Source organism: Sarcophilus harrisii, chromosome 1 (assembly GCF_902635505.1).
Source record: "Sarcophilus harrisii chromosome 1, mSarHar1.11, whole genome shotgun sequence".
NCBI lineage: Eukaryota > Metazoa > Chordata > Mammalia > Dasyuromorphia > Dasyuridae > Sarcophilus > Sarcophilus harrisii.
Genome location: NC_045426.1, coordinates 144,769,825 through 144,783,189, shown reverse-complemented (window position 1 = coordinate 144,783,189; position 13,365 = coordinate 144,769,825). Strand labels below are relative to the sequence as shown.

Sequence of the window (13,365 nt, the reverse complement as noted above, 5' to 3'; positions counted from 1 at the left end):
TCAGATATCTGTATAGCATAATGGCAGGCAGATAGTAGGCACTACAAAAATGTTGGCTATTTCTTTGCAAAAGAAAATATGTGAAAGATATCTCCTGCTAATAGTCATCTGAATAGGAGGCAGACCACTTTGCTCTCATATACCTACTCCAACAAAATAACTAGAAAAAAAAAGTCCATGCTATATGAATAATTATCAAGAAATCTATTAAGAAGAAACTACAGTAAGTGATTTCTTTCTCCCCTGAACTACACACACACACACACACACACACACACACACACACACACACACACACACACACAAGCAAGACAGGCAAAGTCCTGCCACCAAAACTGCCCCCTAACTCAGTTACTTCCAAAGCTACCAGAAATGACTAAGGAAACACCATGTTCCTAGGCTGTGTCCAAAGGCAAAGAGAGCAAAAGCTGCCCTGAAAAATCTCCAGGATTATCAGAAAGCTCCAGGTTGGTAACCTTAAAAGGCTTAAAACAACAATGGTCAGAATTCTCAGATGAAGAAATTGAAACTATTTCTAGTCATATGAAAAGATGCTCCAAGTCATTATTAATCAGAGAAATGCAAATTAAGACAACTCTAAGATACCACTACACACCTGTCAGATTGGCTAAGATGACAGGAAAAAATAATGATGATTGTTGGAGGGGATGCGGGAAAACTGGGACATTGATGCATTGTTGGTGGAGTTGTGAACGGGTCCAACCATTTTGGAGAGTAGTTTGGAACTATGCTCAAAAAGTTATCAAACTGTGCATACCCTTTGATCCAGCAGTGTTACTACTGGGATTATATCCCAAAGAGATTATAAAGAAGGGAAAGGGACCTGTATGTGCACGAATGTTTGTGGCAGCCCTTTTTGTAGTGGCTAGAAACTGGAAACTGAATGGATGTCCATCAGTTGGAGAATGGCTGAATAAATTGTGGTATATGAAAATTATGGAATATTACTGTTCTGTAAGAAATGACCAACAGGATGATTTCAGAAAGGCCTGGAGAGACTTACACGACCTGATGCTGAGTGAAATGAGCAGGACCAGGAGATCATTATATACTTCAACAACAATACTAGATGATGACCAGTTCTGATGGATCAGGCCATCCTCAGCAACGAGATCAACCAAATCATTTCTAATGGAGCAGTAATGAACTGAGCTAGCTATGCCCAGAAAAATAACTCTGGGAGATGATTAAAAACCATTACATTAAATTCCCAATCCCTATATTTATGCACACATGCATTTTTTATTTCCTTCACAAGCTAATTGTACAATAATTCAGAGTCTGATTCTTTTTGTACAGCAAAATAATGTTTTGGTCATGTATACTTATTGTGTATCTAAGTTATATTTTAATATATTTAACATCTACTGGTCATCCTGACATCTAGGGGAGGGGGTGGGGGGGTAAGAGGTGAAAAATTGGAACAAGAGGTTTGGCAATTGTTAATGCTGTAAAGTTACCCATGTATAAATCCTGTAAATAAAAGGCTATTAAATAAATTAAAAAAAAAAAAAAAAACAATAGTCAGGAGTCAGTGCAGTCCCCAAGCCCTCAAACTCGAATAGCCCAAAGCCAATGACTCTAAAGTTCCTAAAACTCTGTTCTAAGATGGCAGAGAAGGTCTTGATAATCCATCACTCTAATCCTGAAAGAACCAGTTGATTTTAACTTCATCAGGTAGAGGTAAATATTAGAGTCCAAGGAGACAACACAAAATAACCTCCTCTCTCCCCAAAGCAAAGAATCAGAAGAGCCTGCCCTTGGTGCAAAGCCCCCATTCAGTAACTAAAGCTGAAAAGATGACTAAATCAAAGAAAATACCATCCAGTATAAAAAATTATTGCAGTCTAATACTATAATTGCCAGCAGAGACTCAAAAGAAAAAGAATGCATTTACTACAAAGATTCTATACATAACTAGAAAAAAATTAAAACTTAATAAATGCACTAGAAAAAAATGGAAAAAATAACTTAGAAGAGAAAGTAGTAAACTTAACCCTAAGAAATACAATTGCTGAAAAAGTGAACAGAGAAAGTAGAAATTAACGACTTCATGAAACAGCAAAAAATATTATAAAGAAATTAAAAATTTTATAAGTAGAAAATTTAAATTATTTATAAGATAGCAAAAAGAAAAGACCTGGAAAACTGGTCCAGAAGAGTTAATTTAATAATCACTGTGTCACTGTGTCAAAAAAAAAAAGACTATACACCATGACACTATATTTCAAGAAATTTTATATAAAGGAAAATTGCCAAGATCTAGTAGATAGAAAGAAAAGTAAGAAAAAAAGAAGTTATCAATCACCTCTTAAGAATACCTCCTCCCAAAAAAGTCCCTTAAAAAAAAAACCCATATTCATGATATATGACTATGAGTACTCTACAAGCCTTGGACAGATTTCCTTTTTTTCTTAATTCAGAATCATTTTCTAGTTACTTTTTATTCTCAGGATTCCCAGTCTCCATCTTCATGATGAAGTCAACAAAAATTATCAATGTATATAATGATTCCTTTTGGAGAATCTTGTCACATTCTTCATAATATTTCACTACTCTATCCTCTGCCAAATGAAATTATCAAGAGTGTCAATGGAATGATATTTCTTGTTGCTTTTAGGCACAATTTGAAATTTACTCTAGTGTTTTCTTTATTGGCTTCTCCAAAGAAAGCCTGCAAAAAACCCTACTTCCATTTAGCTGACACTTCTTTTGTCTTCTGGTTTCAAATACAGAAAGAACTTCAATATTAAATGGTTGAATTTTTCAAATAAAATAGAAATATGTCAATGCATGAAAGTTAATTTTTATTGAACCAAAAGTTAAATCAGTATTTACAATGATTTAAAAACTGTGAATGACATTTTTTCCCCACTATTCTGACCCTATCATAGCAAAATCAAAAGTTATAAGGGAAGTCTGACAGAGTGAAGAAATTAAGGTATTAACCTTATTTATACAAATGAATAATAAAAGAATGCAGAATCAGAGCATTTATTTTATATATGTTACATAAGACTTATTTTTGGAATGTTTACAGATTAGTTCTTCAAATGTTTACATTTCATAAAGAAAAGGATGCACCAGAAAATCTTATACAGATCCAATACTAACACGAGGAAGAAGCCTAGAACCAACACAGCTGAGGTTATAGGAGTGTTGGAATCTTTACAAACTGTTAAGCCATTAGAGTTGATAGAGACAATAATTGTCTAATTTAGCATGGTTCTACTATATGATTGATTTGATCTTAGAAGGAGATATTTTGGGGCAGAACTTGAAACAAGGTACTAAGTACAACTGATAGAAACGATGCTTGTGTTCACACCTTTAGAGAGCTCATAAGTATCTAAGCACTCAATGGAGTTCACACGTTTGGGAGATTTCAGGGCTTAGTATGGCTCAGTATGAGATATCCTAATTCACATCTCTCTTAGGGCCAGAGAGCATGCTGGGAGATATTCCATAATCCCACTCTCGGAGAAGTAGCATAAATACAGCTCCAGTGAGCCACTTGAGAGAGTTATTGGGGAACATTGCCAGGGGTCGGAGAGGAGCACTCTGGGAGGAAGCCCACAAGCCCTATCTTCGAGGCAAGAGAAATTCATTGTATCTTCTACCTTGGTGCTGGCTGGAGTCGGAAGGACAAACCTTTGGATTTGGAGACATTCGGACGGAGCTCTTAGAACCAAGCGGAGAGATAGGTCTCTGATCTAACCGGGCAATATTGAAGGACACAATAAAAGATCTGAACTTTTATCACCTGGCTATGTTTTGGAAAAAGAACACCACATAGGAGAAAGAGAAAAGGATCTGGAATCCAAAGACTTGATATTTAAGCACCTTAGGCACAACACTTAAACCACTGCAGCTCTATTCCCTCATCTCAAAAATGGGGAAAATTATATATACTACTTATAATTTACAGGTTATGATAAGGCTTATATGAAATATATCTAACACACTCAATCTTTTAAAGCACTATATATATATATGCCAGTTATTATTTTCCACTATAATGTTATTAGTAACAAGCAGAAATGAAGGAAACAAAGATCTCTGAAATTATAAAAGGAAGGTAATTATAAAAAGATACACTTAAGTATTACCTTTTCAGAAATGTGCTTGATCTATAAATTAAAACTAAAGATGCATTAAAACCTAAAATTTTAAAAATTGTTAAGATAAACTACTTAACTGTTCATAAAAATGTTGATGAATATATCAAAGCTATTTTTAAAACAAAAAATTTTACCTCTGAATTTCCTCTGGAAAAGTAGCACTAAACATCAGGGTTTGACGTTGGTCTTTTGATGGCATTCCTGGAAAGGAAATTAGCTTCTTCATTTCAGGGCCAAAACCCATATCCAGCATTCGGTCAGCTTCATCCAATACCAAATATCTGACTTGCCTGAGGCCAATCTTTTCCAAAAGACAGAAAGAAAAACATTTATGACTGGTTAAATTAAAACATTAACCTAAAAAAAGAGTTTATTTTTGTTTAGGCTCCCAGAATTATCTTGTAATAAGCCAAATAAGCATCCCATTCTCTCACCATCCAGGAACTACCAAGAATCTCACTCTCACAGAAGCCAATGTGCAAAATGTTTAAAACAGAAAAAAAAAGAGAAAAAAAAGAAGCAGCAGCAATTATCGTAATATGGGGAAAGGAAAATTAAAAGTAGATTTGTAAATTTTTGCAGGTTAAATTTGATGAAAAGTTCAAGATTTGTTGTGGAAATTGCTACAGAAAATATCTGGAGAAATAACCAGCTAACTTCTTCACTAAACTTAATATTCTCAAAAAAAGTTATCTATGAAAAGAGAAAACTAATCCTTAACAAAAGCATAATGGTATATAGAATGAAACATAAATAATATATATTTCAAGTCAGGTATTTTCCTGATTCTGTGATACATAGATGGTTAGTTAAAAAAAAAAGTGATGAATTACTTCTAAGTTAGTGTGTGTGTGTGTGTGTGTGTGTGTGTGTGTGTGTGTGTGTGTGTAAAATGCAATGTAACTTGATTCAGAGATTCAAAATAGTTACCTATTAGGAGTTTTAGTACACCTTCCTCCTTCATAAGACCCCATATAAAGACCTAATAAGCTAAGTACATATCACGGAGAATTGCCTTTACTTTGCAAAGAAGTAAGAAAAAAAATAAGAAACTGAGTTAAACACTATGAAAGCTTTCTTCCAGTATAAAACCACAACAATATTTGTTAGGAAACATATTTAGATTTTTTCCAATATAGAAATTTTGTGATTATTCCAAAATTTTTATATAACCTTGTAAAGCCTACCTTTTCTTTACCTATGATGTCCATTAGTCTTCCTGGTGTAGCACATAAAATGTTGCAGCCTTGCATTATTTGGCGAATTGAATGTCCCAATTGTGTTCCCCCATAGATTACAACAGGTCTTATACAAGTCCTTTGAACAAAAAGAATACCATTTTTTATTTCTTTAAAAAGAAATAAAGTTCATTAAGAAGTCACTGTATGAATCACCATGAAAAATAACACGTATATGCATATGATATTACTAATGATGCTGAAAAATAACCACACCCACTTTTTTGGATAAATTTAATAAGAACTGAAAAGACTCAAATTTTCTCTTCTTTAATTTGAAACTCAACTGAGAAATAACAAATGAACAAAAAGATGCAATAATTATGCAAAACAAAATTCCTGAAAACTAATTAGTCAACCTTGGAATATTTCAGTGAACTGGGCAATATATTATTATTGTGCTAATATAACATCACATCACATCATATCTATTCTTAAATCTATCCATGATGAGAAAAAGGTTATTTTTCCAGAAACTATGAAAAGAAAACAAACTCATACACACTTACCCAAAAGAAAATTTTCTTGCTTCCAAGAAGATCTGGTTGATCAACTCTCTAGTTGGAGCAACAATAATACACTCTGGTTCCTGCTGATCTTTAAAACGACTGGCAGTTACTCCATCCCGCATCATATGAGCCAAAATTGGCAAAAGAAAAGCTGCCTAAAGGTTAAATTATAAAATTTACAATATTTTCTAAAATAAGACATTTTTCTACAGAAAAAAATTAAAAATAGGGAAATAGAAAACTGAAATTTCTAATCAAGAGATTTAACATTTAAGATCTATAAAGTTCATCTTACATAGGAGAGATGAAATGTCATTTAAATATCACCTTTTCAGAAATGTGCAGATTTTCTTGAGTACAATCCTAACTCAATACACTTTCTAATGTCAACTAAAAATTTTCTCTCTTTAGCTTTTAAAACCTTAACAACCTATTTCAACAGTCTCATTATACAATACTCCCCCCTTCCCATTGTATACCAAGATAATCTCCAAATAAGTATGTCTTAAGACATAAAGAAGAATTTCATTTTAAAAAAAAATTGAAGAAAGAAATTACATGTCAGATCTATGTGTAGAAGAATAATTTGTGAACATAATATATAGAGAAATGATCAGAGAAAGCAAAATGGTCATTACTGAGTACATAAAATTTTTTAAATTTTTCACAAATAAAATCAATGTAGCTAAAATTGGGAAAGAAGCAGATGAATGAGAGGGAGGAATCTTTTCCACAAACTGGCCTTCTTTTTGTTCTTTATATATAACTCACCTTATTTCTTATCCTCAAAACCTTGCCCTGGCTGTCTCCTAGGCCTGAAAGATATTCCTTTTTCATGAAACTGCTTTCTTTCCTAAAGATTCAATTCAAGTGGGCCCACACTACATAAAACTAACAATAAACTAACAGAGCTAGAAAATAACAATAATCAAATTCGCCCGAAAAATGAAAAAAGAATATAAAGAGAATTAATGAAAAATGGTTAGAAAAAAGCAGTATCAGCTCAAACTATACTACAAAACGGTAATCATCAAAACATTTGTACTAATTAAGAAGTAGACTGATCAGTGGAACAGATTAGCTATACTATAATATAGAGAAGCAAATTAGTACATGGAAGCACTTTTTGATCAACCAAAACATCGCAGACTTTGGGGCAAGAACTTATTATTCAACAAAAATTGTGGAGGAAAATTGAATAACAGCCTAACAAACTAGGCATAGAACTATACAACTGCACATTGTATACTAAGATAATCTCCAAACAATTATGTCTTAAGACACAAAGAGGAATTTCATATTTTTTAAAAATTGAACAAGAAATTGCATGTCAAATCTATGTGTAGAAGGATAATTTGCGAACATAAAATATAGAGAAGTGATCAGAGAAAGCAAAATGGTCACTACTACGTACATAAAATTTTTTAAATTTGTCCAAATAAAATCAATGTAGCTAAAGTTGGGAAAGAAGCAGATAATTGAGGAGGAATCTTTTCCACAAGTTTCTCTGATAAAAGTATCATTTCTTTTTTTTTTTTAATAATAGCTATTTTCAAAATACATGCAAAGAGAGTTTTCAATATTCACTCTTGCAAAACCTTGTGTTCCAAATTTTTCTTCCTCCTTTCCCACCCTTCCTTTCTCCCAGGTAGCAAGTAATCCAATATAGATTAAACCCGTGATTCTTCTAAACATATTTGCAGTTATCATGCTGCACAAGAAAAATTAGATGAAAAAGGGAAAAAATGAGAAAGAAAACAAAAAGCAAGCAAACAGCAAAAAAAGCTAAAATACTATGCTATGATTCACATTCAGAGACCAGCAGCTTCTTTCTGATTGCAAATGACTCTCTCTACCAAAGTCTTTTGGAATTGGCCTGAATCACCTCATTGCTGAAAAGAGCTAAATCCATCACAGCTGATCATCATATATTGTTATTATTGCTGTGTGCAATGTTCTATTGGTTCTACTTACTTCACTTGGAATCAGTTCATGTAAGTCTCTACAGACTAACACTCTCATTTCTAAAATATATAAGGAACTTATTCAAATTTATAAAAATAAGTCACTTCCTAATCAAGGGTATGAATAGGCAGTTTTCAGTGGAAAAAAATTCCAAGATATTGATAGTCATAAAGAAAAATACTTGAAATTACCACTAATTAAAGAAATACAAATTAAAATTACTCTGAGGTTCCATCTCACATTAATCATATTCACTAAGTTGACAAAAAAGAAAAATGAAAAATTCTGGAAGGACTGTGGAAAAACAGGCGCATTAATTCATTGCTGAGGGAACTATGAACTTATCCAACTATTTTGGAATGCAATAAATACTATGACAAAAAAGCTATTAAAACACACATATACATTGGAACCAGTAACACCACTATCATGATACCACTAAAGATATCAATAAAAGAAGAAAGTGAACCATTTGGACAGAAATATTTGAAGCAGTTCTTTTTGTGGTGGCAAGGAATTAGAAAATGAAAAAATGTCCATTACTTGTAGAAACAACTAACAAGTCATGGTTTAAGGGTGTGACAGAACATGACAGCATTTTAAGAAATGATGAAAGAGACAATTTCAGAGATGTGTGAAAAGCTCATTATGAACTGATACAGAATGAATTTAGGATTTCTGATCAGTCCAGTAATCAATCACTCACAACTCCAAAGGACTCAAGATGAAACACATTTTCCATCTCCTTGATGGTCTAAAAGGGTACAAATTGAGCCATATTTTATGGACATGATCAATGTGCAAATTTGCTTTGCTTGACCATGTACATCTGTAATAGGGATTTTATTTTTCTTGTTTTTTCATTCATTGAGGGAGAAAGAACAGAAGCAGCAGGAAGGAAAAGAGGGGAAATGCAAATGTAAAAATGTTACCTTTGATATAGCAGTATCATTACTGGACCTGTATCCCAAAAAGATCATAAAAAAGGGAAATTGACCCTATGTGCTAAAATATTTGTAGCAGCTCTTTTTTTAGAGTGCCAAGGAACTAGAAATTGAGTAGATGTCTATCAATTGAGGAATGGCTGAATAAGATATGGTATATGAATTAGAGGAGGCTGATTTCAGAAAAGCCTGGAAAAACTTACACTAACTGATATTGAGTGAAGTGAGCAAAAGCAGGTGAACATTGTACATTGTAACAGCAATACTGTACAATGATCAACTTGGACAGCATGATCTCAATGATCTAAGACAATTTCACTAGACTTGTGATGGAAAAAAACGCTGTCTGCATAAATAAATTATTATTATGGAGATCAAATGTGAGTGGAAGCATAATATTTTCACCCTTTTGTATGTTTTTTCTCTCATTTTCCCCCCTTTTTTCCCCTTTTGCTCTGATGTTTCTTGTACAACATGACAAATATGGAAATGTTTAAAAGGACTGTATGTGTATAACCTTTATCAGACTGCTTGCTATCTTGAAGAAGGGGGAGATGAAAGAAAGGAGAGAGAAAAAATGTGGAACATAAAATCTTATAAAAATGAATGCTGAAAACTAGCTTTATATGTATTTGGAGAAATAAAATACTACTGAGAAAAAAAATCTATGGTTAAAAATTCTCCATCATGTAAGCAAGTGTATTTTATGTGTACATACACATTTTGGAAAAGGGAGGAAATATTCTGAAGTTTCCTTATATTAAAAAAATTTAAAGTAACATATAAAAAGAACTTAGCAAACATTTAAAAAGACTCAATTCAAACATGACTTTCTTCTATAAAAGCTTTTACTGATTTCCTTCCTTGCCTAAATAAATTATTTTCTCTTCATATTTAGCTTTACATATATTTATGCATGTGTATATTGTCTCCACCAAAAGAAACATCTTGAGAATTAGGATTTTTCTTTTCTTTTATTAATTTTATTCCCAAGATCCAGGACTGTATCTTAAATGTAAACAATAGATTCTTAATAAATATTTGTTGATTATATGATATATTAGTCAGGAAGATGAAAATAAGATACCTTTATTCTTTAAAAATATAAACATAATCTGAGGCTTATCATCACCAAAGGATGTCTTTAGCACACTGTTCCAAAATTACATCTTTTGAGGTAATTATAGAACCATCATTCAATATCCTCCTAGATCCTCTCTGGGTTTTTGAGACAACACTCTCTTGTTGCTCCTCTTACATATTTGACCATTTCTCTGTCTCCTTTGTTGGTTCCTCTTCTAGATCTCATTACCCTACTGGTTGTACTTCAAAATTGTATTTTGGGCTGCCTTCTATTTTCTCTCCATACGCTCTCTCACTTGAAGACTTCATCATCTCCCACAGATTAATTATCATCTCTATGCAAATGATTCTCAGATTTATATTTCAAATTCAGTTTCTCACCTGAGCTCTAGTCACACATCTCTAATTATTCACTGGTTATCTCAAATTAAATGCTCAATAGGCATCTAAAAATTCAATATAGTCAAAGCAGGACTCATCGTTTCTCAAACACCAGCATTTTAAAGATCCCTATTTCTATCAAAGATACCATTATCCTTTCATTCACGTAGGTTCACAACATTCGCCTTGCCTTTGCGTCCTTACTGTTGCTTCTCCACACACCGAAATAGATGAAAAAACTTGTCATCCCTTCTCCCTACTCCCATACCTACAATTATAATTCAAGGTACCATTTATCTCCCACCAAAACTATTTCATGGGTCTAACTGAAGAGACTTCAAAGTCTCTTCCTCTTCAATACATTCTCTACACTACACCAAAGCTTCTTGAATTGTGGGTCATATAACAATATGGGGGGTCACAAAATTATAATATCTGTAAATATTTGATTTGTACACCTATTTTATATACCTATGTATCTGCATTCAGGTAAAGATTTCTCAGATGAAAAGGGATTACAAATAGAAAAAGAAGCCCTGCTGTACATAAATGCCAAAATGATTTTCCTTAATCAAAACTCTGACTCAAGTGGAAGAAGCAGTAGTTCATACAGCAATAATTCAAATACTGGGCCTTGAATCTGGAAAATCTGAGTTCAAATCCTGCACAGTCACTCTTTGCGAGACTCTGGACAAGTCATTTAACCTGTCTGCCTCAGTTTTCTCAACTGCAAGAATGTAGTGATAATAGCACCTATCACACAGGATTTTTGTAACAGCAAATGAGATATTTGTAAAAAGCACTTAGCATGCCTGGCACATAGATTCTATACAAATGTTTATTCCCTTCCATTTTCCCTTCAAGTGGCATCATACTATCTCTAAGATCAAAGACAAACACCTCTCTTTAGCTTTGGAAATATTTCATAGCTTGGTCATATACTCTTTCCAATATTAAATATGACTATACACTCTTTATTAAATAGCTTAATTAAATTATTGATTAATAATTAACTGATTAAAAAAATTGATTAATTTATTAAAATAAATTATTAAATGACTTTATACCCTATACAGTCAATTGGTATTCTTGCTATGCTTTATACATGACTTTTCTTTGCACTCCTTGACAACTTTGCACTGTTTGACCTCCATTCACAGAATGTATTCTCAATACCTTATAAATAAAAATTTTCTTGATCCCCTAAGCTTTTAGCCTTCCCTCATTAATTTTGCAACATTCATACATATACATATTGTATCATATCTCCAGCTCATCAAAGAATGAATTAAATTCCTTGAGGACAGAACTGCTTAGTTTTTGTCTTTGTATTCTTAGCATCTTACATACTACCTAGCACATAGTAGGCTTAATACATGAAAAAAGTAAGAGAGGCTGACTGGAAGAAGACAAACATTCTAAACATAGAGCACTGGGAGAGGAATCCATACACAGATAATCAACTATGACCTTTTCTTATACAACTAACATTCTGGGCTATCATTTCCTCAGTGAGTCATATCATTACTGCTCTCAATCACCTCACCTCTTTTCCTTCCAGTCCTACCCTGGTGGAAGCATAGAGAATGAACTTCATAATCCAGATAATTTTTCCAAGACCCAAGATCTGAACTTCCTACTTAAACCCAAATGATTTCAGAACTAAGCCGTTTTCCCTACATGCCTGTAAACTAAAGCTAACCAGCTGTCCCTAACCTAAACAAATGGGAACAATCCACAAGATGATGTTCCCAACTTCCTATCTTTATGTATAACAGACAACAGTTTCTCTTTTTCAAACTTTTGTGTTTAAATTACAGGATTGGGCTTTTAGACATTACCACCTTCTATAGATCAAACATCCTTTAAATGAAAATAACCTCTGTAGATTGAAACAATATTAGAAATAGCATAACATAAGTAGAGCCCAACAAAATTAGGAATTAAAAAGCAAAGAAAGCTAAGTATAACATTTCTATATCACTTTTATGATAATCTACAGCAAGCTAATATTCTCCCTTACAAACAAAACAGAATCAAGGTACTTGTATGTAAGTTACAAAATTCTCAATTCTACAACATTCAAATATAGTACAAAATACATGGAAAGTAACTTACAGTTTTCCCAGAGCCTGTCTGAGCACAAGCCATCAGATCTCGCCCTGCCAATATAATAGGAATACTGTATTTTTGAACAGGAGTAAGTTTAGTATAACCAGCTTTTGTAATGTTGTTATTGAGTGTCTGACAGAGATCAGCTTCTTCAAAAGTCTAAGAAAAAAGTACAAAGGGTAAAATCATAATTATAAATTAAATTCCATAAAAATCATGTATTATTCACATTTTCCTTAAAAATTTAAATTCATTTAAAATCCTAAAGTGATACTACCAAGTTTTCTCACTCTAAAAGCCATATACAAGAATCTTAACTGCTTCCGGGGCAGTTAGTTGGTGTAAGTGGATAGAGCCAGCTCTGAAGTCAGGAGAACCCAAGTTCAAATATGGCTTCAGACACTTAACACTTCCTGGCTGTGTGACCCTGGGCAAGTCACTTAACCCCAATTGCCTCCCCCCTCCCAAAAAATAAGAAATTTAACTACTTCTCAAAATGTCAAAAACATGAACCAAAACTAACTTCTCTCTTATTCCTGAAAAAAAGTAAAGATTTTGGATTGCTTGGAGAATTTATGTTTCTGGCTTTCAGGAAACTTTTTTTTAAGTTTTCATATTTGAAAGAATATTGTGTCCATTTTATTATATAACAGTACAAAATTCCATTTTGAATAGTTCATTTGTTCCTAAACTTCATACCTAATACACTTGATAGTAAAGTTGGAAAAGACCTTGACATTCTCTGACATTAAGTATTTTCAGATAGTAGTCATAAAAAGATACTAGGAAAAGGCTTACTTGGTAAAAGAAAAAAGTATACAAAGTATAAATATACTAACCAGTATTGCTGGTGGAGCATCATGCCCAGATACTTCCACAAGAATAGTATCATATTTATCAAAGTTTATGCCAGTCTGGTAGTGTGCAAAGATAGCTTCTTCATTTTCAGGTGGGGGCGGTGGTATGTAGGTCACTTTCGGTCCTTGAACAT

General features: G+C 32.9%; 1 protein-coding gene across 4 annotated transcripts in view; it reads right to left on the bottom strand.

Annotated features, from left to right (window-relative positions):
• The window catches only part of DDX4 (DEAD-box helicase 4), a 53,771-nt gene that overhangs the window by 11,957 nt on the left and 28,449 nt on the right, over positions 1 to 13,365 (bottom strand). For all 4 annotated transcript variants that reach the window (XM_031965168.1, XM_031965162.1, XM_031965155.1 and 1 more), the window contains 5 exons: positions 13,214 to 13,356; positions 12,381 to 12,533; positions 5,890 to 6,044; positions 5,330 to 5,459; positions 4,277 to 4,443 (listed from right to left, as the gene is read on the bottom strand). In XM_031965168.1, coding sequence (XP_031821028.1) covers positions 4,277 to 4,443; positions 5,330 to 5,459; positions 5,890 to 6,044; positions 12,381 to 12,533; positions 13,214 to 13,356 — 748 coding nt within the window. The remainder of the gene's footprint in view (positions 1 to 4,276; positions 4,444 to 5,329; positions 5,460 to 5,889; positions 6,045 to 12,380; positions 12,534 to 13,213; positions 13,357 to 13,365) is intronic.